The sequence below is a fragment of the Aquila chrysaetos genome, chromosome 10, assembly GCF_900496995.4.
Source record: "Aquila chrysaetos chrysaetos chromosome 10, bAquChr1.4, whole genome shotgun sequence".
NCBI lineage: Eukaryota > Metazoa > Chordata > Aves > Accipitriformes > Accipitridae > Aquila > Aquila chrysaetos.
Genome location: NC_044013.1, coordinates 39,936,697 through 39,960,240, shown reverse-complemented (window position 1 = coordinate 39,960,240; position 23,544 = coordinate 39,936,697). Strand labels below are relative to the sequence as shown.

General features: G+C 43.8%; 1 protein-coding gene across 3 annotated transcripts in view; it reads right to left on the bottom strand.

The window, feature by feature from the left end:
* Positions 1 to 234: 234 nt before the first annotated feature.
* The window catches only part of YPEL2 (yippee like 2), a 40,760-nt gene continuing 17,450 nt past the window's right edge, over positions 235 to 23,544 (bottom strand). For 2 of the 3 annotated variants that reach the window (XM_030027915.2, XM_030027916.1), the window contains exons 3-5: positions 7,839 to 7,882; positions 6,951 to 7,059; positions 235 to 5,590 (exon numbers count right to left, since the gene is read on the bottom strand). In XM_030027915.2, the coding sequence (XP_029883775.1) occupies positions 5,501 to 5,590; positions 6,951 to 7,059; positions 7,839 to 7,882 (243 nt within the window). In that variant the 3' untranslated portion in view covers positions 235 to 5,500. The remainder of the gene's footprint in view (positions 5,591 to 6,950; positions 7,060 to 7,838; positions 7,883 to 23,544) is intronic. The other variant, XM_041126625.1, reaches the window with a different exon arrangement.

Genomic DNA, 23,544 nt, shown 5'->3' with positions numbered 1-23,544 from the left:
AATCCTAGACTCAGGGACTACGGATCATCTTTTTGCTCTGCCCCGTGGGATCTTTGCCCGTGACTGCAGTCTCTAAGCGCTGAAGTGATTCAAGCGCACACCAGGTGACTGCTCGGGACTGGCAGGTATCAGAAAAGAGGATAATCTGACTGTTTTCAAGCTAAATGTAACATTTCTTGCTGCCTCCAATTTGCACACAGTATAGGAGATTAAAACAGAAACGTGGACCAGCAGTTTTAGTACTTGAAAATTTTATTTTCTCAAATGAGCACCAACACATATTGTAAATATGACAAACAATACGCCTCCCTCTAATACTGAAGAACTATGTACAACGTACAAATACATGAAAAGGTGAAAATCAATTATTTGAAAACAAACAGTTGCATTTATTACTGAAGCAAATGACCTGAAAGAATATGCCAAAAAATAAAATTAAAATAAGATCAGAGAAATAAAAGTATACACAATTTGTAAACACAAGAGCATCAATAGACAGGCTGGTATTGGAAATATCGTCCTTTAGTTTTGTCAGTGGGGAAAGCATTCCCATTTCCTTATGAAAAACAAAACAAAGGATACATACAGTTCGTAACTATGAGAATAGCTTATTTGTGGTTGTACCTTACACAATGCCATTCTGCTTGCATTTGAATATGTTGATTTTTTTTTCTGAATTCAAGATGATTTTGTTTCCCCTCTTCTGCTTATTCTTTTTAAACAGGATTCTGCAAAATCTATGTCTAACGTAATTGTTTCTGAGCATTTAATTTCTGAGGCCTCTCACCTGGTGAGAAGAGCTCCTTCCCACTGTGCTGAGCTCTGGTTCTCGCCAGTCTGTTTACCCAACCGGCTGCCTGGGTGTCATCTCTTCATCCAAGAACTGGTTCACACGGAAACATGATGCTCCTCCCGAAACAAGGAAGTGCAGTGAAATGCATGATTAACACACTCTCACATACCAGTTAGAAAAATGCATACAGAGAAAATTCTCACTTGATCATCACAACAACAACAGATTTCATTCGTAGGGTTTTTTTTTTCTGTATATTTTTAAATCGTGTGCACCAAAAACAGAGAATTAAAGAGCGTGCAACAGTTATTCAGCACTGAAAACAGCTCCTTGCTCAGCAAAACACAGTCCAGTGGTTTGTGCTGTTGGTCCACTTTGGGATAAACAAGAGACCCAATGAATTAAAAACGAAGAAGGGGAGAAGGGGGAGGTTAAAGACAGAAAGGAAAACAAAAAAAATGAACTTTACTGCCAGAGAGGTAAACTTTTACTCTAATTTGTTATGTAGCAGCCCGGTTTAAAAAAAAACAAACAACAAACAACAAAAAAAATTCAAAAAGAAAACCAGGATCCATGTCCAAAGACTTACGTTTTAGTTTAAAAACAATGACTAGTTAGAAATCTCCATCCTCCATCCCTGCTGCCCCCAAGCAACTGGAAACAGCGATTCAGAGGTTGCAGCTTATATTCAATCCTGTTTTCTAAGTCTCAAATCTACTTCACTCCAGCCAATACTGGTGCAAGAGAAAATTTCAGGCCCGGATCCTACAAACCAGATCTCCTCAGGAAAGTCGTGCCCAGACGGAGCCCCACCGGCTTTCGTGGGACTCCCTGTGGCATCACGAGCTGACGCGGGGCTCAAGCTGCCGGACGGGACCTCCGGCACTGACTGAAGGTGTTCCAGCACGTAACTCCAGACACCGGAGCGCTCCCCGAGTGCCTGCAGCCACCTCCTGTCCCACACATCAGTACCTGCCCGGACCGTGGGCTGCTGTCCGTTACGCGGCCACCGCCTCTGCCGGAGACCAATTCTGCCAGATGGAAGCGGGAGTGACTTCCCTCTCCTGCCACGTCCGGAGGAAAAATGGATCGACTTAAGAGGACAACGTATATTATGATTTTTGTTTCCCTTTAAACATATTTTCCAACAAATACAGAAGGAAACAGTATCATTTATAAACAACAAAAAAGTGCTCTCAGGGAGGGGCTCTGAGAAACAGCACCAAATATATTATTTTTTTAAAAAAATTAAATATTATTTACAAAAGTATATTTCACAAGATAATGTTTTTTTTCTGCTTTGTATATATTATCATCTGAATATTTATTACAGGGATCAGGATTTCACACCAGATAATCCACCAGAGCAAAACAATTTAAAACTTACTCAAGTCTGAGCTTTGGGGTAGACGGGGGTGATGTAAACTCAAGGGTGCACGCAGCTTGCCAGGGACGAGGCTGCCACATAAAAAAAGAAAGCAAAACTCGCTGCTGTTCGTGTTTTCTCAAGGATGTCACCCACGGAAAGCAGCACCATAGGCACTCGGCGCTCTGCGTTCAGGCACTGCCTGCCCAAGGAGGCAGCTTCCATGGGCCGCATCTCCAGCTCAGAAACAACGGTCCCACCTTGCTCACCCCAGCCAGTAAGGAACTGGCTACAGTCAACTCCCACAACCAGAGGGATGCAGATAGTGAGGTTCTTTGGTTATGCTCTGAATATATCACTCTACAAGTCATCAATTTAGCCTGCGCCGATTGTGGTAGCCACTAGCATACAGATCTGATCATCCTGTCCAGTCACCAGCTCCCAATTCTGTCATGTGTCTTAATATAGCAAGTCACAGATGAGTTAGCAGCGGACTAAGAAGTACTTTGTATTTAATGGACACACAGCAGAGAACAAACGTCAATGAGCCTCGCAAGCCCGTTTTTCCTTATCTCCCTGTACAGCGTATTAACGTCGCTCTATAGATAATTCTCTGGGTTTTGGGGATGTTCACAGGCACACGCATTTTTTTCCTATCAGGGCTTGAGGCCAGATTCTCAACAAGTGTGAATCTGTGGATGCTGATGGGACAAAACCAATTAAAACCAGATTAAGATCTTCCCGTATTCAAGCTTTGACTGGTTGCCATTAAAAGCATAACCCCTGTGAGCAGTTAAAAACAGCCTGATCTGATGGATCATCGCCCTTTCTTGTCCCAAATATATGGATAAAAACATTTACATCTGGTAGCGCTCTGTAGTAACTGTTCTTATTTCTCAGAGCAGTCCTCTAGACAGGCCTACCTTTTATATCGTTTTTTTATAGGCAATCACTCTAAACACCAACATAAAACCATGAGCCCCTGTGTGCTCTTTTTCTCAACCTCATATTAATGATTTGGGGTTATCCCTTACTTCTCCCAGTTCCAACGAGACCCCTTTAAAGGCTACGTATCTGGGAAGACTGAAGAGCTCTTTAAAGAACGCAAATTACTTCTCACTGGTCAAAACCCAATAAATTGTCATGGATCACCAACCAAAGGACAGGAAAATGGGACCAGGTCAGTGCCAAAGTCACTAAGATAGTGGGTACTGCCGAATTTTTGATTTCTACTAGATTTTTATCACTGAAGGGAACGTGGATGATGGAAGCAGAGACGATCAGAAACAAAAGCTGAAGCAACTGTTACACAGCCACAGCAGAAAGGGTGAAGGCAGAAGCCACCTCCTAACAGGCTAGCCGCAAACCGAGCCAACTCCATCCATTGCAGGAGCCGCGGCCAGCCTCCATCTCACTTCTCTCTCCAAGGTTGTAAAGATCAGTGGTTCAAGAGAAAAAAACAGCCTTTGCTTAGATGGGCCATCAGGTTTCGGTTTCAGCACAAGGACCTAACACATAAGTTCCACCCTGATCCCTAAGTAGCATCTCTGCTCACATCCCCTTCATTTAACAGCAAATTACTTTCTCACCACCAGCCCTCCGTCCTGATCCGCACGGCTAACTGAGAGTCTCTTGGGGGTGGGGGCAAGCGACAACAGATTACAGCTCCAAAGCTTCGGTTTCATAAGGAGTTACAAACCCTTGCACAATAATCTTTCCTTCTGGATTAAGAAAGATTTCCCCCAACGGATTAACCTACTTGAAAGAATTCCACAAACAAAAAGAAAATTCACTCAGAGAGATAAAACTAATTCGGTTAAAATAGTCTTGAGTTATGCACCAGATACTGGCTGGACTGTTGCAGAGCAAACTTCACATTGTCATTTATGTCTAACGCAGCTCCCCTCTCACACATGATGCCCCTTCCCCACCAACCACTTCGGGAAGGTCCACAGTAATTAAAATGGAAAAATTAAAATAGGAGGGACTTGTCCCTTGCAGTTATGATGCCCACATCTACCCCTCCCCTTTAAACTCCAAGGCATAGACAATTTCAGGGGTAGGGGGAGGATGTTTAATTTCTTTTTTCTTTCCCATTCCCCCTGTGCCTGCAACAGGCTTCCGGCAGTGGGAAAAGGGGGGAAGGTTTTGGGGAGGATACCTCATGGCTTGAAATATCCACCTGTGCAATACTGCTACAACTGCCAGGCTCCTCTGCTCCCTCCTCTCCCCACTCTCGCACCATTTCTCTGCCAGGCTCCAAGAGCGGAGCTGACGACTGGGGCCTGGGATTTAAGAAAAAGATTCTGTAACAGCATTTTCCTACTCACACTTGTGAAGGATTGGTAAAATACCCCCAAGGATGCTCAGTGGAGGCCAGGAATTCAAGGGGTACCCTGCGTTACTAAGTTTGTCCCCATCCTCCTCTACGTAATTTCCTCTTTCTTGCCTAGCACGTGCCTTTTTTTCCCCCCGTCATATCTTCTAAGCTGCAGCTCCAGCCCCCTTGTGCCTTAAGTGGTTTTCTCCTCCTCTCTGAAGGGCTCTAGAGTCAGGATTTGGTTTCTCCAGCTGTGAGGATGCTCCCCACAGCTGTGCTCTGTTGGGACATTTGGCCTACCTACCCTGAAACAGTGAGAAAAAGGAGAGGCAGGGAATCTCTCCAGCCTTCAGATCCTTCCCCCCGCAAACAACAAGTTCATAAATGGCAAACAAAACACAGATTTGCGATTAGCTTGCGGGGGGAACTGGTTATGACTTGTGCTCAGCCGGGTTAGACTGAAGCTCCACCGATGGAGCAGCGGTTTTACGATTCGGAGAGAACGCAGCCGTGAGGTATTTTTCTGTCCATTTAGACAAGTAGATAGTTTCAAGCCTTGGTTAACCAGGACTTCAAGGAGAAGTACAGTTTCAACTTCTGATGACTTCCCTTCGGGCCCACTCCCCACTCCCTATCACCTTCTCCTGCCCAAAACTTGGGTCTTCCTCCCGCACCGAGACCTTCTGATAAAATGCCGCCACAGAGCCAACTTCAGTTTGTACTTAAACATTCGTCAACATGGAATGGCTGTCGGGCATTCGGTGCATTCTCTTAGCCAACGCCAGAACAGAGAGAGAAGCAGCCAGGGTCAACTCACAAACAGATACAAAGCAAAAGAGACAGAGAGACAGAAATTTAGAGGCCAGTCACCAATAAAGATGGAGAAGGGTGTGAAGATGCTCCCAAATTGCAGAGCCTCTAAATGCATGGAACCAAGCGTTCAGTCACTCTCTCACTCTTGGATATAATGTTCGGTTGGATGGCATTCTCTTACACGCTGGTAGGGCTGGGCTGTTTCCATTCAATCCCAGCCATTATCCTTGATCATGTGAGCTAGTTCAATGATGTATTTGCCTTCTTTATACTTCTGGCTGCTTTCAAAAGCGTGTTCCTAAAAAAAAGGAGAAAGAATGAGATCAAGATGATATTTGAAGGTAAAGTCACAGTTACAGATCAGGTCTGGGAATGCTGGTACAAGTCTTAGCCTTGTCTACAGAGTGAAACAGTCAAACTGCAGGTCCTCCTGTTGGAAGAATCTTAAATCCTGCTTCTAGCTGTCTTTACAGGCTGGAAAAAAAGAACAATCGGCACCGTGTAAACATGCAGCTTTCTGTAGGCCAATGGCAACTGCTCCTTGAACTATGCTTTAGGAATCATTGGTGATAAAATCCACCTCCTCTCTCTAGGGTGATCTGAGAATTTATTAATGTTTGTTAAGAATACAGAGGTCCTCTGATGAAACATGCTGTAAAAGCACTACCAGAGGGAACGAGATGGATTATGGTAAACTTCATGTGGAAATGGAGCAAACGGACACCAAGGGATGAGACGGACCCACTCTAAACAGATGTATGCTTGCAGCTACGGAAACATGCAGTGCTTCAACACTGCAGAACTGAAGAAAGAGGAAATCTATGGGATCCCTAACCAGGAGGGACTCCCGTTATTGAGGTTGCGTCCTCAAAAGCAGTTCAGATCTGCCCAGGTGTGCTCTTTGCGTGCATGTAATGCATCTGAAAGAATGTTAATTCTGTTGCTGGAGAGGCTTGGGCTTACTGCTGTGTTTACGAGATTTTGTATTTTGTTTTACAATAAACTCAATTTATGTACTTAGTGTCCTTCTCCATTTGTGAGATCCATGCTGTGTTTCTGCATGAATTCCTACTGCATCAATTTTTGATGCTTTACTTTTTATAGCCTTTCAACTGATTTATTAAAGAATATTTCTGTCCAGAGGCCACAAATACAGTATATGTTTTGTTTAAACGCTGGTCGAAATGTTTTGACAAACAAGTACACTGTGTGCCTCCTGAAGCAGAAATTATGATGTACCATAAGCCTGTATTTGAAGGTAACTGAATTTATGACATTTAACATTATATGGATCATTCTATTATTCTGATATCGTCTGGGAAAAAAGACAATATGAACCACAAGACTGACTGAAGTTATCCTCATTTATGTCAAGTATCGCTAAGGGACACCCACCAAAACCAGGCCCACAGTGTATATTCTTAGTAAAAAAATACATTAGCCACAAAGAGTTCCTGCTCTGAAAGGATGCAACAAACACAAGACAGGAGGGAAAATGGAAATGCAGGAAGGAAAAAAGACGTGGCTACAGACCAGAACCCACATTTCTCGTTCTCAAGTTAATGGCCTTTCCACGAGACCACGTTACCATACACACACCTTCAGGAAGGGCTGGAGCAAAGATGTTCACAGGAAAAACAAATGATACTGATACTCACATATTTCCAACCCAGTGTGGTTTTGCAGTTTTCACAGTAAATATCTGCAACTGCATGTAATCCTGTTAATAACACCCGCTCCTCTGCAGGGCCACAACCCACATTAACTCTGGGGAAAAAGGAGAGATGCTCCCTATTAGTCTTTCCACATCAAGATGCTACAATGAAGCTGACAGCAATTTTATTGCAGTATTTAAAAACATAAGCAGGAGGTTCAGGACACTGAGTAGCACTGCTGTGCCTGAAACAAAGATCTCTTGCAGTTCCAGAACAGAACGGTAAGGTAAAATAGAATTTTTATTCAACTAAAAATTCTATAAAGCTTTGAACAGAAGATTAATAACATTCTAGTAAATTGCACTAATTATTCATTTGAGAAAGATTTTCACTTTCAAATTGATAAAATGGTACTTTTACTTTCCCAAATGGAAAATTGAAAAATGTAACTGAAATCAGCAGTTCTTCCAAAAGACATCCCAGCAGTGATCTCACCCAAACTATTTTCAGTCATTGGGAAAATTATACTTAATTTTTATGCTAGCTCTAAAAAGTAAGTTTGTATTTCAATATCATTTATTCTCTACATTTACAAAACTTTGACTCCTTGGCCCAACTACATTCTCTGAGAAGAGAATGACTCATCTGTTAGCTCTTATTTCTCAATCTGATGACAAAACCCGCACCTTTTTCTAGCTGCTTATCTGAAACCTCAACATGATATGAATCAGTACTATTTCCTGCCTCTTTCTTGAACCATTTTCAGCAAGCTCCCAAGTCTTAGGCAGAGGTTTTCTAAAGGAAGGCTATCCTTTTGTTTTCTTTTTCAGGAGGGTTTTCTTAAATCTATCCTAAGAGATGCAGAGGTGACACATACAAAGTTATACTCACACTGAATTGAAGAGGTATGCTCGTCCTTGGCTTCCTTGAAAGGACTGAAAGGCAAGAAAACAAAATTCAGTTGGCTGGTTGATAGAAACCAGGACCTGCCCTCAACCACTGCATTAATGGTAGTTATAGCAACTGTTCGCCAGGGCCTGAGAAACACACATTGTTACAGTCTTTGAGATGGAAAGAGCACAAACCAAAATGTCAGGAGGAGATGAGCACTGATGAACAGAGGTCTCGTCCTGCGGATGGGAAGGGGCCAGCTGCCTCCAGTTCTAATGTCTGCCCATTTTCACAAGGCATACTGGCAGCCCACTGAGAACTTCACCTGATATTACCAGCATTTCCAGTGCCGTACAAGCCCAATGTACTTTTCAAGAGCTAAGCTGTTTTCTCTCTTATATCCCAGAAATGTCTATTTTCACCCTTTCAGTTCTGTTTATGAATTTCACACTAATGCCTCAACCTTACTTAATGCAGCCTTGCTGCCAAATATTGATTTGAATCTCTTTTCTAAAACCAAGGTGCTCACAGACGCTTCCCGTTGCACTGCCACAGTTTTGAAACACCGCTGTTGCATTTGATGGCACGTGAATTCCCCTTAGGAAGACTGCACAGATGGATGCTGAACCAAACTGAGAGATGGGGACCTATTCGTGCAAAGTGCTGTGCACACAAATACAATCGCTACTCTAGTGATTTTACAAAAGACCTTAGCCTTGCTGAGGTGTCTGTAAGCCTTCACATTCCCACTGATGCCAGGGAGATCTTCAGGACTGATCTAAACATAGGACAAGATACAACCGCATAGAGATGAACATCAACAAGAGAGAACCACATAGCAGCAAAAACACACCAGGTAATCACCAGTCATGGCACATCCTCTCTGTACCACGCTTCCTCAGGATCTTAAAGCATCACCATGAAAAGGCAGCGTTTTGAAGAGAGCGGGGCAATGCCGGCCCGGCAGGACACTCCAGGTAGCCGGGACACTTCCAAGAGCCAGCAGGCTCCATTTGTGTCAAGTCTGTAACATTACCCCGTGATGGTGCCTCGCTTACAAGAGCTGGCTCACACATAGCAAGTGCTACCTGCATTTTTAATGTACTTTGACAAACACTGAATTAAACATTTCGTGCTTATGAGCAAGAGCACAGTTGCTCTCTGTACACAAGTTACCTTATGAGATACCTCAGGGAATGTATGCACTGAGGGACAAGGAGTTGGGAAAGTCAAAGAGCAGCTTTTCTGGACCATTTAATCCTTTACCCTACACCTTACCAGGAACCTTGGAATATTTAATAGTTTTCTTAAAACCTCAGCTTCTACAGATAAGCAATGATTTCAGACTAAATACCCTTAAAAGGGGGGAGACAAAGTTTTGAGAGAAAAGAGAAACATTCAAGGTTTTACCTCCCTGGCCCACTAACACTGGTCATCTAATTAGTTAAGAGCCACCCGACCCTGGGGCAGCACAAACGTGCTCTCCCCACGTCATACAAAGCAATCTCGGGGCGGCGGGGGGGTGTCCCTGCCCTTCTCAGGTCGTCCCCTTCCGTCAGTCCAGCTCTAGGGACGCACCCCTACGCTTGGCCAACCGCTATCTCATGGAGGAGCAAAGTCAAAGCCATGCCTGAGAACCAGCAAGCCTGTGGATGGATCTGGACCCCATTTCTTACATCCACATACATCTGCATTAATCAACTGCCTCCTCTGCGCTGGGAAGGCTGCTTCACGTTTCCAGCTAACGGTCCTAATTCCCAGAGCTGGGGTACCAACCCATTAGCTCCAGCGAATATTTCTTGGGTGCTGCTCGGGCTAACGGCAAGCAGCTCTGTAACAGCCTGCAAGATGTTCTCTCCATCGTGAGTCCTGTTCATTTGAAAGGCAGAGAAGGAAAATTCACTCACCAGCAGGAGAGAACAAAACACATTAAAGGCGTGATTTAAAACTGCCATGACAAGAGAACAAGTACAGCCTGTCGCGGTGTTTAGCCCGGTGCCCTTGTTGGTGTCAGGGTACTCTCCAGAAGTGGCGAAGGCCCACTGGAAGATCCCCAATTGCAAGAACGTATCCAAAAGGCTCCTTACCACAGAGCAGAGGCACCTCTCCGGGCAAACACAATGCCACGGGGCATGCAGGCAGGGAGCCACAGCCAGCAGCGAAAGCTGCCTGTGAGGTCTGGATGGCAGCAAGGGCTCTGCCAGCTATAAAGTCACTGCCTGGCAAAAAAATTGACTCAGTCCTGGAGGAATAACTGTTTTTCAGAGGAATCTGAAGCCCAATATTAGTTGCCACCCAGGGCACAGAAAAGCTACTCTGGATTCAGAGAGGATGCCTGAGGCACTTGGATATCTCTTTCACTTAGACAAAAGCAGTGCCCTGAGGAATGCCTCTTTTCTTGGGAAGGAATTAAATAGGACACATGGCTCAAGCATGTTTGTGTAATTGCATTTATTAGAGAAGCTTCTTTTAATCCTTCTGCAGCACTCGAGTTCTTTATTACTGTTATTGTCAGCTGGCTGACACCCCACATGCCAACTAGGTCTAGCCTGACTGGTACAAAACACACACTGCATTGTCTCGGCGCCCTGTGGGGTAAAGTAGGAACCCACACAAAGCTGATGCCCCCCAGGCCAGAAAGAAGAGTCCAAGCCAGACCCATGCAATGCTCTACCTTGCTACAGCAAACAGCAGGGGCACTGGCCGCCCATGCTGCAGAACAGGGATACTAGCCTGGAAGGACAGACTGTGGATGGGGTACAGGGATGAAACAGAAGGTCCCAGAGCAACATGTGTGCCATCAAAGCAAAATGAAAGCAGATGAAGCTTGCTAACCATCCAGTCCTTCCCAGTAAATACTTTTCCATAAACACCAAAGTGACTAAGTTTGCCAATAACAACAACCATGGGAGCAAAGTTTTTATTGGTACAGAAATAGGATTTTCCATTACTGCTGTACAAAGGCCTGTCTTTAATAAACAACAAAACCAAACCCATCAGATTTGTGTTCAGGGCTCACTGGACACTATTCCAGCCCACTCCCAGGGGACAGTAGCATCCTTTCAGAGGTGCCCGCCCTTCCTTCCAGCTCAAGCCAGTGCTTTAGGGTATCTAAGGGTGGTCACTGCAAAAAAACCACATTAATTATCTCCTGCCCAAGCGGAACTTCTCAACATACCCCTGCTCAGCTTTCAGTGCTGCTGCCTGTCTTAATATTCACTCACCAGCTAGCTAAGGATTTGGCAAATCATATAAAAAGAAGCGAGGGAAGTCTGGCAACTACCTCAAGCTCACCAGGGCATTTGCTCTCTGCAAGACTAAGCTGGCTGTATCTTAATAAAGGTAGCACAGGCAGGTTTTATCTGGGTGTTGAAACCTCAACATTTTCTGGAGATGCTCCTTCTCTTTTGGCACTCCAGAAAAATTGGCACATGCTGTAATGGACACTATGAAATCAGAAGAAACAGATACATTTATACACAAACAGACATTCTTTTCTTTGTTTTTGTTTTGTTTTAAGAAACACACAAAGAGATTTCCACAACAGGCTTGGTTTTCACTGGTGACAGTCAGCAGTAAGACCTACTTTCTATGCTATGCATTTTTTCTATGTAGATTTTCTTGATACACATTCAAAGGTGTACCTCACATGCATGCTTATAAATCCAGACTTCTCTAAAACAACAGCTCCTGGCATCGCTTTCCAGCTGAAAGAAATGGAAAGGATTTTTTTGTTGTTGTTTCCCACTGAAGGCCTGAGCACATATTTTTCTCTGCACTGCTAACACTCAGTGTCTGGCTGGAAACACATCTGTATATGCCAGCAACAAAACTCTCCCTCCCCATCCTGCTTAAGCCCTCTAAAAAACAATACACGCTTTTGAGATGTGCAACACACAACAGCTTATTCCTCTTGACTACTCATCTTAAAAAACCTTCCCTGCTCCTCGGTGCTCTCCACTCAGCATGGAGGCATCTAAAAGCTGCAGGGCCTAAGGAGTGCTGATTTGAGTACCCAGGTGGGAAACCACAAGCCTAGAGTCAGCTATTTGGCTGCAGATCCTCGCCTGCCAAGCTGTCTCTCGTTACTGCAGAAGCTCCATGTTAAGATGCCTTTGGCAGCTGCTCCGGTTTAAGAAGTTCCTATCTCCCAATTTACAGACACTCATTATGGCCCCCTCAGCTGTGCTGATTCAAAATTAGATCTGTGAAATCATTATTTTTAAAAACAAATACTTTGTGGGGGGTGGGTGGGTTTGAGGGAAATAGCTTTTTCTCCTTGCACCATATCATGGATCCAGTTTAAAGGGCAATCACACAGACTACTTAATAATCACAGTATGGGGGCAGACACGAGTCGTTCAGAGTAGGAAGTTCTCAAACTAAATTTGCTGGCAAAGAACCACAGTGCAGAACTGCAGCTCTAGTGAGAGACAGTCTGCAGAATAGGGAGTTTGAGTTTCACAGACGCTGTTAAACCAGATCTGCCACAGAAGGAAATGTAACATACAGCCAGCATCTAAGAAGTGCCAGCTCCTTTGTGGCAAGACACATTCTGCTTGCTAGAGATGGACTCAGCCTGCAAGACTCAAAGCTGAATCCTTGTAACATTCAACACCCATGACCTTGGGAGCCGTCATTTTGGTTTAGTCCGTGTGTTATATCTGGCCACAATCCGAAGCGCTGAATCTACCACTCTGTTTGTGCTGAGCAAGATGCATGACTCCTTCAGAGCCTTCTTTGGGGGAGCAACAGCAGACAAGACAACCACACACGCATGCAGAGAAGGGCTATGCCCCTCCATCACTCCTGCCTCTTTCACATTCCACCTGCCTTCCCACCGCCGTCCGACCTTTGCACTTGCACATTCCTGTTACTGGTGACTGCTGGAGACACAGAAGGAAATTTTTACATTCAATCAGTACAGCCAGGGAAATGCATGAATTCTGAATGTGCTCCAAACACGCCTACACACCATACCCCTTTTCCCTAGTACCTACAGCTTCTCATTCACTGCACAGCCCACTCAGCAGTTCCACACACTGAACAGATGACAGGATTAATACCCCAAGTCTTTGTGACAGCATTTGACAATAGGCTAAACACAAAAAGAGCTGGCTGGAATCATCTGGAAAAATAGGAAGCAGTTGCCAGGACTAAACGGCTACATACTGATGCTTGTTCTCTGCAGTCTGCAGTAGAGAAAACCCCCACTTACCTATATCCAGCTGGCAGCCTTTTAAGAAACCAATAAAACAAAAATGAAAAGGCAACTGGTCCCAAAGAGGTACAAGAGGAAAAATGAACAGAGTGTGCCCCTCCACGCTATGCTCTTGAAAGCTACAAAGAAGTCTCACTGCAAGGATGCAAACAGAACAGAGGGCCCAAAGCCACCGCCAGAGATCAACGGCAGTCGGCACGTCCTGGGCAATGTGAAACGGTAGCATCAGGAGAAGCCAAATTACCACAGCCATCTGGACTCTTCAAAAAAAGGACATGTTTTCTGTGCTTGTGATATCCCCAGTGGGACAGAGCAATTCAGGAAGAGAAACCGTATTACAAACTCCCGGGTTTAAGAGGCACTGAAGTCTGTGTGAGAAAAATTCATCCAATGATCAATTCAGAGATAGCTGTGTTATCACTTAATTCCCACCTACACATACAACTTTTGGTTTTAAGTTACTACAGTCATTTGCACAACACTGACTGTAAGATTTATCTATTCTTGCTGCTGATTTAGCCCTTAAGCATCTAAGGATGAGATGTTCTCATGCAATACAATTTGAATAGGGAGAGGAGACCTTTTAAGTATGACCAAAGCATGATGTCAATCCAGCTGGAGTGCACGTGAGTTTGCGTATAAAGATATGCTCTCAAAACATACGCTCTCCTCGTGCTCATCCTGCTCCCTCCAGCACTTAATCCCAATCCCTATCAGCTGCTACCCCAAACAACAACCAGTATCACACAGAAAGCTCTGCCTTAATGGCACCTTTCAAGCCCTATTAATTATGGCAATAATGATTTGATTAAAAAGATAAGTCCTGCAATGTGTTTAGAGGAACCACTATACCTGGTAACAGCACTAAGCATATGATGACTACGAGGAGGTTACTTGTGAGTCACTGCGCAGTGGAAAGTAAGTTGGGAAAATATAACTAGGAGAACACCTGCTGCAGATTCTGGGGTCTGCCCTAGACAGCACGAGCCATTTCAACCATCTACTTGCATCATACTCAAGTATTTCCCAAGGGAGCATGAGTTCAATTACTTGGTCCCTGTATCCACACAGACTACAGAGACCTCCTCGGGGTTCATTAATTCCACCTTGTTCTTCCTCACAGAAGGGACAGTCAATGATCAGATTAAACTGAGATTCAATTTTGCTCCAATTATATGAGATACAGACCCATGTCAAGGGAACTGGTTACATTATTCCACCTCGTGCACAGATGTGACCTTACACTGTTCAAACTGCATTCCTGAGTTTTAATTGAGTTTTAACATGGGTCCTTAATGCTATTTAAAGCCCAAAGTCGATATGGAATTAGTGGACCAAACTCATCTCTGAAGTAATTCAATTAATTCAGCACAGCCTTATTCCCCAGCAGTTTACATTGCTGTGCGAATACACAGTGAATAACTACGAGTCTGTTTCATCCTAGGAACAGCTACATCTGAGCAGTTTTACACCATGTTTGTGTCTCTGGTTATGTAGTCTGTGAGAAGGAAGGTGCACAGACTGGAAAGATGAAAGATGTTACTACATTCTTTTTTTATTCTGATGGGACATGTTATTAGAATTTTTTATTCTGTCTCCTGGCAGCAGCAGGTGTTCATTCAACCCCCATGTTCCCTCCCCACCCAACGCAAGCAGGGGCGAGCTGTTTCTGATAAGAGGCTTTTGTCCTAACAGGAACCAACTCAGCACTTTCACCGCACAGGATAGGCGGGGAGAGACTGCAGGCAGACAGTGCAAAAGGTCTGAACACACACCCGCAAAAATACCAGCAGGCTATCCCGCTGGCATCACCTCCGCCTCCCATAAAATAAATTCTCTGCTGCTCGGAAAAGGCTGTATGGTGATGCTGTCAGGGAAAAGGTCAATGTAATGGAGCAAATTATCAGTGACTGAAGAACCTCACGCTTCTGCTACATCTCACTTTTGCGGGGAAAGCATCGATGCGTGCTTTGCGTGCAAGAGGAGAACGTTTACCCATTGGAACTGTTTCACGTTGCACAAGCAACGCTGCATGAGCTGGGTCCAAGTCCTCTATCCCCTGTGCCACAACCAGAAGAGATGAAGGGCAGACTTTCCGAAAAGGCTGAAAGAAGTTAGCTGTCACCACCACCTGAAGCCATCTTCAGACCTACTTGGACCTCCAAGGGCCCTTTAGTGCTCATGCAGCTTTCACATCACGGACTCTGCTGTGCTCTAAGTCCAAGTGTTCCAGTGCCATATGTGAGCCTCCCACCTCCTGATCCTTAAAATGCTCAGCTTGGCTCAAAATTCAGGCAAATTTAAGTGTAGTTGATATTAAATTTTTTTTAAAATAAGGACTTTTGTTTGGTTTGTTTTTTTAAAGTGAGATTCTCTCATCTTTTCATGTTTCTAGGAGCTGAAACTATCAGCACTGTTCAGAAGACTTCCAAAACTGCTAAAGAAAAAGTATCATGAACGGCAAAAGGACATTTCAGCACACACTCTGCAGTGTTATCTCCGTAATATCAATGCTGCTCAGGAAAACAGAAAACAAACGGGACTATACAGATGCCCAATCCCATCAGAAGCGAGGCATGAAATGCTGCTCTGTCCTTTCATTGGAGCGGTTCTCGAACACACGTCAGCACAACACGAAGGTGACACCAATGCTCCGATGAGGCTGCGTTGCTCCCAGGCAGATAGGCTGTACAAACTGATTTAAATGGGTCAGGATCCAGGAGCAAATTCCCAGTTATTAATTCTTGTGTCAGTATGACTGTCCATTATCACTAGAGGGGAGAGCAGGAGATTTCTTTCAAAGGGAAATTTTATATTGCAACTGCTGAAGAGAGATCTCTTCTGAGGCTTTGCAATTAATGAAGATCACTAGGGAAATAGAAATTGCCTAAAATTGGGATTTTTGTTTTTCCTCAAGTGCATAGATTTCTAACACAATTTAAGCCACCACTCCGCTAAGCTAAAACCTCAGCAAAGTTCTATGAAGCACCTAAAAATTCAGAAAGTAGTTGCAAACTGCTCCATCCCCTTCTCCCTCCAACGTGCCTGGCAGGCTGCCCTCCAGATTTTGACTCAGTTCAAATGCAACACTGTTAAGTCTCATCATGTTATCATGAGTCCTGTGCTATTCAGCCTCCTTATTAAAGCCCTGGGCTCCTGGACTCTGCTCTTATTTATTTTTAAATGTGTTTCTAGCCCGCAGACTTCAAAGTGAAATTTCAAAATGTGAATGCTAAAGGCGCAAACAACTGCAGGCAAATAAAAAATACACCAAATTTATTACTTCTATAAACCTTCACAATATTTTGGGGCTTCTCTTGTGATTTTGATGGTCTCTAGTTGCTGCTGCTGTTGGGCTTCAAAACTTGACTTGGAAATGGAAATACTGTGGGAAACAAAGCAGATGCAGTATTTACTTTTAAAAGCAATTACTCTGATTTATTTAGGGGGCACACAAAATCAGAGCAGGTTCAGGAGACAGATCCCTCTCTTCTCTGCAGCCCAAGCAGGGAGGATAGATGCGTGTGACAAAGAGCCCTGCAGCCCCTGAGAGCAGGGAGCACAGGCACTGCATCAGGGAGCGACCGCTCCCTTCCTCCCCTGTTCAGCTTCCCTCTGCTGAAGGAAAAACTATTCCTGCATTAACGCAGCACTGGTCAGACCAGAAGTAGAAGGGCAGCGCAGCTTCTGCAAGCATGGATGGCTGCCCCATGCCCCCACTTCAGATCAAGAATTCAAGACCTACCAGAGGTCTTGCAGAGTGGAAGGGAATCTAGCATTGAGTTCTTTGACCAGGTCCAGTCATCTTCTTGTGGTATCTCTTCTCTATCTCTTCCACTGCTCCTTGCTGCCAGGGAACAAAGTGCTGTATAACACACATGTATAGTGCTGGTAAAACTCTATTCTATCTCATGGGAAACCAACCTCTTTTGAGAGAGTTAAAAGAGATCTAAGCTTTTCTAATGATCTCCATCAACTTCTAGAACTACACATGTATTGACACCAGACTGCTTAATCAGGCAAAAATATAAGCAAGTGCAATGCCTAAGGAGCATTTTTAACCCCACGGGAAGAGGAAATGGGGAGAAAGGGTAGGCATGTGTCTTAGAGAGCTGCTTCATTTCCCACATAGAGCACTCCAAACCATAAGCCAAGACAGCCTGCGGAAGCGACACTGGATTAAAGAGAGGAAGCCACAAATTCATGCACACAGAAAAGCCATAGGTTAATTCCTGCTGGACAATAAGTAGAATACCACTTGCAACAGAAGACCGACATTTACCCAACGTTAAAACAAAGAAAACTACCAAGGTATGTATGCCTGCTGGCAGAAGCGATGTTTATTCATATGAAGTGCACCGAGCTCCTCCCAGGAGCACTGCCGTGAGCCCTGAAGAAGGGCAGGCCATCTCCCACACGCAGTGCCTGAAAGGAGATGGTAAGCTCCACATTCACTGTCTGATCTAGATGACATGGGATGGGAGAAGGAAATGAAAATCTGCATCTTCCAGGTCTTCATGCTGGGCCTCGGGCCATACTGCTGGTTAACCCCGATCCCTCCACCTCCACGGCCTCATTCCCAACAGATACCTGCATTCCCAGATCTGCAGGAAGTTCAAGGGAGTTGAAACGAGTTTGGCATCTCCAGCACTTAAGTCATCGGTGACACCCATTGAATGCAAACCTTTACATTTTGCTATGTAGAAGGGCAATACGGAGAGAAGCATTTTGTTACTTACTGTGAAAAACTACAGAAGATGACAACAAAGTGCAGGCGTGTCTTTCTGGATACAAAGAGATGAAAAATGCATTTTATTCTGGTGAATCTGCAATTGCTACAGCAGCAGCTGTGGGGTTTTCCCCCCATTTTTGAGTGCTGCTGTCTTCCTGTAGGTTGATGCTGGCTCAAAGCATCCAAAAATGAAGTCACTTTAAAAAGGAGGGGCAAGGGGGAGCACAAAGCCCTTTCTTTCCACATTAATTATTGCTACTGCATGGGTTTTAGAGATAAACACAAGACAGAAGTGGGTTGGAAGACAGAAACTGCTAATGCAACAAGTTATTTAATTAGCAGCATAATAGTGACTGTCCGTGCATCAGTGGAACACTGTATTCCATTAATACAGCCGCTAAGCTCACAATAGCACCAATGCTGACAATGAGAGCAAACTTGCTTTTCAGCAAAAGCAGATCTGTCCAGGGCAGCAGCTCTTCTCTGTCCCTGGATAAGATCCACCGCAGTGAGATGAAGCCACCATACATACACCTTACTGCTGAGAAGGTTCATTGGAAGTTACCCTTCATTGTTTAATCTGTTGCTTAAATTCTGAATGTTTGTCTCTACTATAAAAGAAGAATTGTGGTACTGAAATTTATTTTATTACTGTGCATATGCCCGCTATGGAAATTGAACAAAAATGTGTGCACCAGAGGATAGGTCCCCAGACACCGAGGTCTCTCAGCCATACCAGAGTGCAGGGCAGGCCCAGACTCTTACAGATCTGAAGCAGACCACATGTGTACCCATGCCCGCATTTCTCCACAGACTCCCCTCTCAGAGCTGGGCTGGAATCGAGGTGTTCATATTTGAGATACTCCATAAGCAGCTAAGCTTAATCTGATTTTAACTCATTCCTTCTGTCGCAATCACTGCTGAAAGGAGAGAGATCACTGGAAATCTTCAAATTCCAGGTTTCAGGTAGAGAGTCTCAGTTCCTACCTTTGTTATTGCTACTTATTCTAACATTTGCGATTTCCGTGCAAACGCACCATGTATTTTAGGAGAGAAGACTCCGGGTGGAGTTTCCTTGTGTGCTCCAGCTTCAATCCTTGCCCATTTCAGTTCTGCTGGATGAGAAAAACTGTCAGGCCAAACACCTCTGACAGACGGATGCTGAGGCCCCTCTCCAGGAGAGGCCAGACTGCTAGAGATCTGCTTCTTGCTGGCAGACGCAACAGCTTCCCTAAAACAGATGTGAAGCCCTCTGATAGCATTTCCTGCTACTATAAAATGAGACTGCAATAGAAATTACCGCAAGAGACTCCTCCTGAGAAGCCAGGGTCTTCTCCCCAAGAGGCAGTAGGTGAAAAAGCCCGCCCTGCACGGCCCCCACCCTCATGTGTGCACGTGACTAAATTACAGATTAAACCAGAGGTCTCACGAGTTGTGAGACTCATACCTGCATTTTTCCTGGGCTTGTTCTTACAACTATAAATCAGATTAAAAGTACACACCTGCATAGGAAGTTCATAGGACAGTTCACCCCATCAGCAAGCCTTCGAGCCTGCTGGCATTTCCTCCTCTTCCAACTGCAAGGGCCAAAAACTGAAACACCCAGCAAACCCAGGAAGGCTCAGACCTGATCAACTCCATGCTCCAGTTGTTCAGGATTTGCAGCAGTTGCAGCAAAAACCCTGATGATTCACCGTCCTTCATCCCTGGCAGTTCCCTGGATAATAAATGGGAACAATACTTTATTTATGCCCAGGTCATCAATTCTAAGGCAGAGGAAGCAGCAGATGAAAGGACAGTTATTTTCATAAAGAAAGTGATGGATTAGAAAAATCCGTTTTTACCCTGTCCGTCTTCCTTGACAAGGAATTCTAAACTGTTTTGAATCATTACCTTTTTCCTTCTTTTTTGGAACAGAATAAAATATTTTAAAATCACATAGCAATTAATTGCTGTATAAACACAATTATACAAGGAGGTACAAATTACCCTGGGCTCATTCTATTAAACAACCACATCCTCACTAAATAAAGAGGCCTGATCCTGACTGTCTTCAGATCCCATTATGGACAGCAGGAACTGAGGGAGCACAGTGACTTGTAGGGTAAGCCCCAGAGGAAGCAGTTACACAGGACAGAAAGATCTAATTTAAGTAGCTGTACTATGGAATAGGTACTACAAATACTCATTACACAGCTCAGATTTCATATACTGACTTTTTCCTGCAAAGGGCATTTTCGTTTGTTTATTCCCTCTCAAATAAAGGCTGCTCAGAGCTGATGAGAGGTACTCAAATGACAGCCTTTGAGACTCACTCCCCTCCTCCCTGCTGCCATACAGGCCAGCAACGGCAAGGACAGCAAACACAAATCTGTCTACTAAAGGTCCTGGGGATGAGTTTGATTGCAAGAGTTCATCTCTGCCTAATCAGTGCTCAATCTCCTGGTCAAAATGCTGAAGGAAAAGGCTCCCATTTAACACCTTTGATGACACATTGTTCTACTGAGAACTGAAGTCCTCTCAACCCATGTTTAATTTTAAACTTCATGGAAGCCAAGAACTATAAGATACCTTACCACAAGTTCACAGCAGTGAAATGGGAAGCTAAAAAACTCTAATGACTTCTCACAGAACTGCTTTGCTGTTCATCACTTACAGCTTGAACTCTAGCAATACTTGCAATTAAGAGCAAGCTCTGAATAATACCAAAAAGTGACAATTCATTAGGGAATAAGAGGTGAAAAGCAGGATCCAAAAGCTATAGGACAGCTTCTAGAAATGTGCATAAAATTGATAAATGAACAGAAGAAGCTTACTGTGCTGAGCCAGTAAGACTAACACAATTATGAAACGTGTACACTGTAAAGACGTTACTGCCGAGTCTGAGGCTGGAATGATGAGACCAGCCCTATTTCCATTCCTAAAAAGATGCTGAAATGCTAAAGATGTAGAATAGAACCATAAAAATGATACAGAACTGGAAAAAAACCCAACATTGCACCATGACAAAGTTGAATCTGTTCAGCCTATCAAAAAAGGGATCAAGAGTGACCTTGGTTACTGTATACCACAGCCTTTTATAGAGAGAAATAGTACGTACTATACGTCTATTTCATTAGCAAGAGAAAGAAAACAGTGGCCAATGATGGGAAGCACAAGGCAGACAAACCTACATTCAAGGTCTCCAATTTTTAATAGCAAGGATGATTAACCACTGGAAAAAAATGACCAAGGGGAGTAGGGAGTTCTCCCTCTTGAAGTCTTCAAATCAAGACTAAATGCTTTTTGTGAAAGACATGCTGGAATCGCGATGAAATCTGCTGGCCCATACTCTACAGAAGGTCAGATGTGATGATGTGATAGCTCCTCCTGGCCTTAAGAGTTCATTACCGTGAAGCTGGGAAACTTAAATTGATATTTGGGAAGAAACCCCATGATAGTAAGAACTATACCCATGAAAAGGGAATACTCGCCTCATCCCACACACAGTTTTTTCCTATGATGGAAACACAGGATTTTCACTTGACTGGTCTTGGACACTTACTAAATGCCTCTCTCTTTTCCCATTAGATTAAAGTTTTGAAGCAACCACGTCATAATTTTAGGATTATTGTTTTAGCTTGTGTGCATGCTCCCCCCATCCAGCAAATAACTCTGTCTTCAAGGTGAACTGACATACAAATATCAGCTGGTTCATGACAAGTAAAGCACTAAGAACATTACACACTGCCTTGCCCAAATCCTCAGAAAGAAAAAAAAAAAACCAAACCAAAAAGCCCAACAATTGCTGCTTATTTCACCTACACATGGTGCATCAAATGCTTCAAAGTAGCTGAACTCATCCACAACTTACCTGAAAGCCAGCACCACAGTTTCGAATCCTTTTAAGATCCCCCAGTTGCAACACAGAGCAAAGTCTGACGCTTTCAGCATGCCATAACGCTCACTAAAAGGCTATTGTACCAACAAGCTCAAGCTCCAGCAGTCTGCTAGCCAGGGAAGCACCTAGGCCACAATGATTGGGAGCAAGGTTTGCTTATAAACCTTGCAACTCCTGTTTGAAAAGATAGAAAAAAGAGCTTCTAGAGTGTTCCCTAGCTAACAATCCAACCTCAACTGAGAAAGTTAGGCACACACAAGTTCTCTATTTTTTTCTAAATTCTCTGTGCTGGAGGAGCTGCAGCCTTTTGTGTTGAAGGATTTCACATTCATGTTCAGTAAGGGTCCCATGCAGACATCAAAGGAAAACATTAAACTTCCTCCACAAGCCTTAGGCTAACTTCAGAGGATACATCACTGCGTAATGTTTAGCAGTTGGATCACAGTAATTCATGAAAAAAAGAAACTGCAGGACGCCCACAAGACATTCTCTAAATATTTCCATAATCAGGGACATTTCTGCTGAATTACTGCTCACATAGCAAAAAAAGTCAGCAACCGAGACACTAACATGGCTGTGTTTGGCCTGTATCTTTCTGCTCTTGTTCCCATCCTTTTTTACTGGACACCAGGTTCAAATGAATTCGAACAGAAAAGGCTGACAAAGAGTCCAAGTATCACAGAGTAGGTAGAAACCAGCATCACATCTGCCACTTTGAGGAAGAGAAAACATGCTGTTTACACTGTTGAATGTCTATTATGTTAGCTGTTCCCCCAGGCCCCACTAGAAAATTATGTGGAAGGCACGTTTCTCAAGAAAACCCCCTCTACCTCCTTCCTGGGGAGGTTTTGCCACCATCGATTATCCAATATATTTTTCTTAAACATTCTAAAAATCATGGGATGTTGTGCCTGGGAAGGATAAATGTAATAACAAGTATCTTTCACTAATTTTTTGGCAATTGGAAGGCATTGAAATATGCTTTTTAACTACAGTCGCCTGGCATGGTATTTTTGTTTTTACAGTAAAGCCAGAGAGGATTAGGACACACTGTACTAATTCGTAAGAGCAGACGGTACCTGCTCCAAAGCTTTATCTTTCAAGCAGACTGGACAAAACAGCAGCATTTCAATTGTACAGGTGGGGAATGGAGGAACACAGACATTAAGTGACTTACTCAAGGTCACACAGGAATCTGTTGCAGGGCAAGGTTGAATTCCCGAAGTCTCAGTCCACTTAGGCATTGGAAAAAGCAATGAAACAAGAGTATGTACTAAATTTGGCACAGATTTTTAAATGATGCATTGCTACCAGGGAACAAGAACCTCCACTCACGCTAACCCAGACACCAAAGGAACATATAAAGGAAAACTAGTTACTCACTCCACCCAATCTATCTGATCACCTTATATTTCCTAAGTCAATAAGACCTTTTTTGGCCAGACAATCCAACCCACAATTTAGATCTTATTACAAATCAGACATACTAAACCACTTTTTCCCTCTGGCTGCAGAAGATAAAAGGCCAAGTAAGCAGGCAACATTTTGGTAACCGGCTTCATGTAACAGCTTCGGATTTTCTTAAAAGCCTCAGCATCGATTATTTTCTTTAAATAGCAATGGCTTATTGAGAAACCTTCTACCCATTTTAATGCACAAGGTTTTCCTTAAGTAGAAAAGAAAGCAAAAACTGCCCTGCCAAGGCATATTTGTCAAAGAGTTTCAGATACCCGGTCCTGGCAAAACACTTTGAAGTCAGAGTAAGTTAACACTGGTGCTGAAGGGCTAAGAGAGGAAACTTGGAGATGGAGAGGAAATAAAGTATGGGCTGACACAGAACAATACCGGGATTCAGCTCCAGCTTGCATTTCAG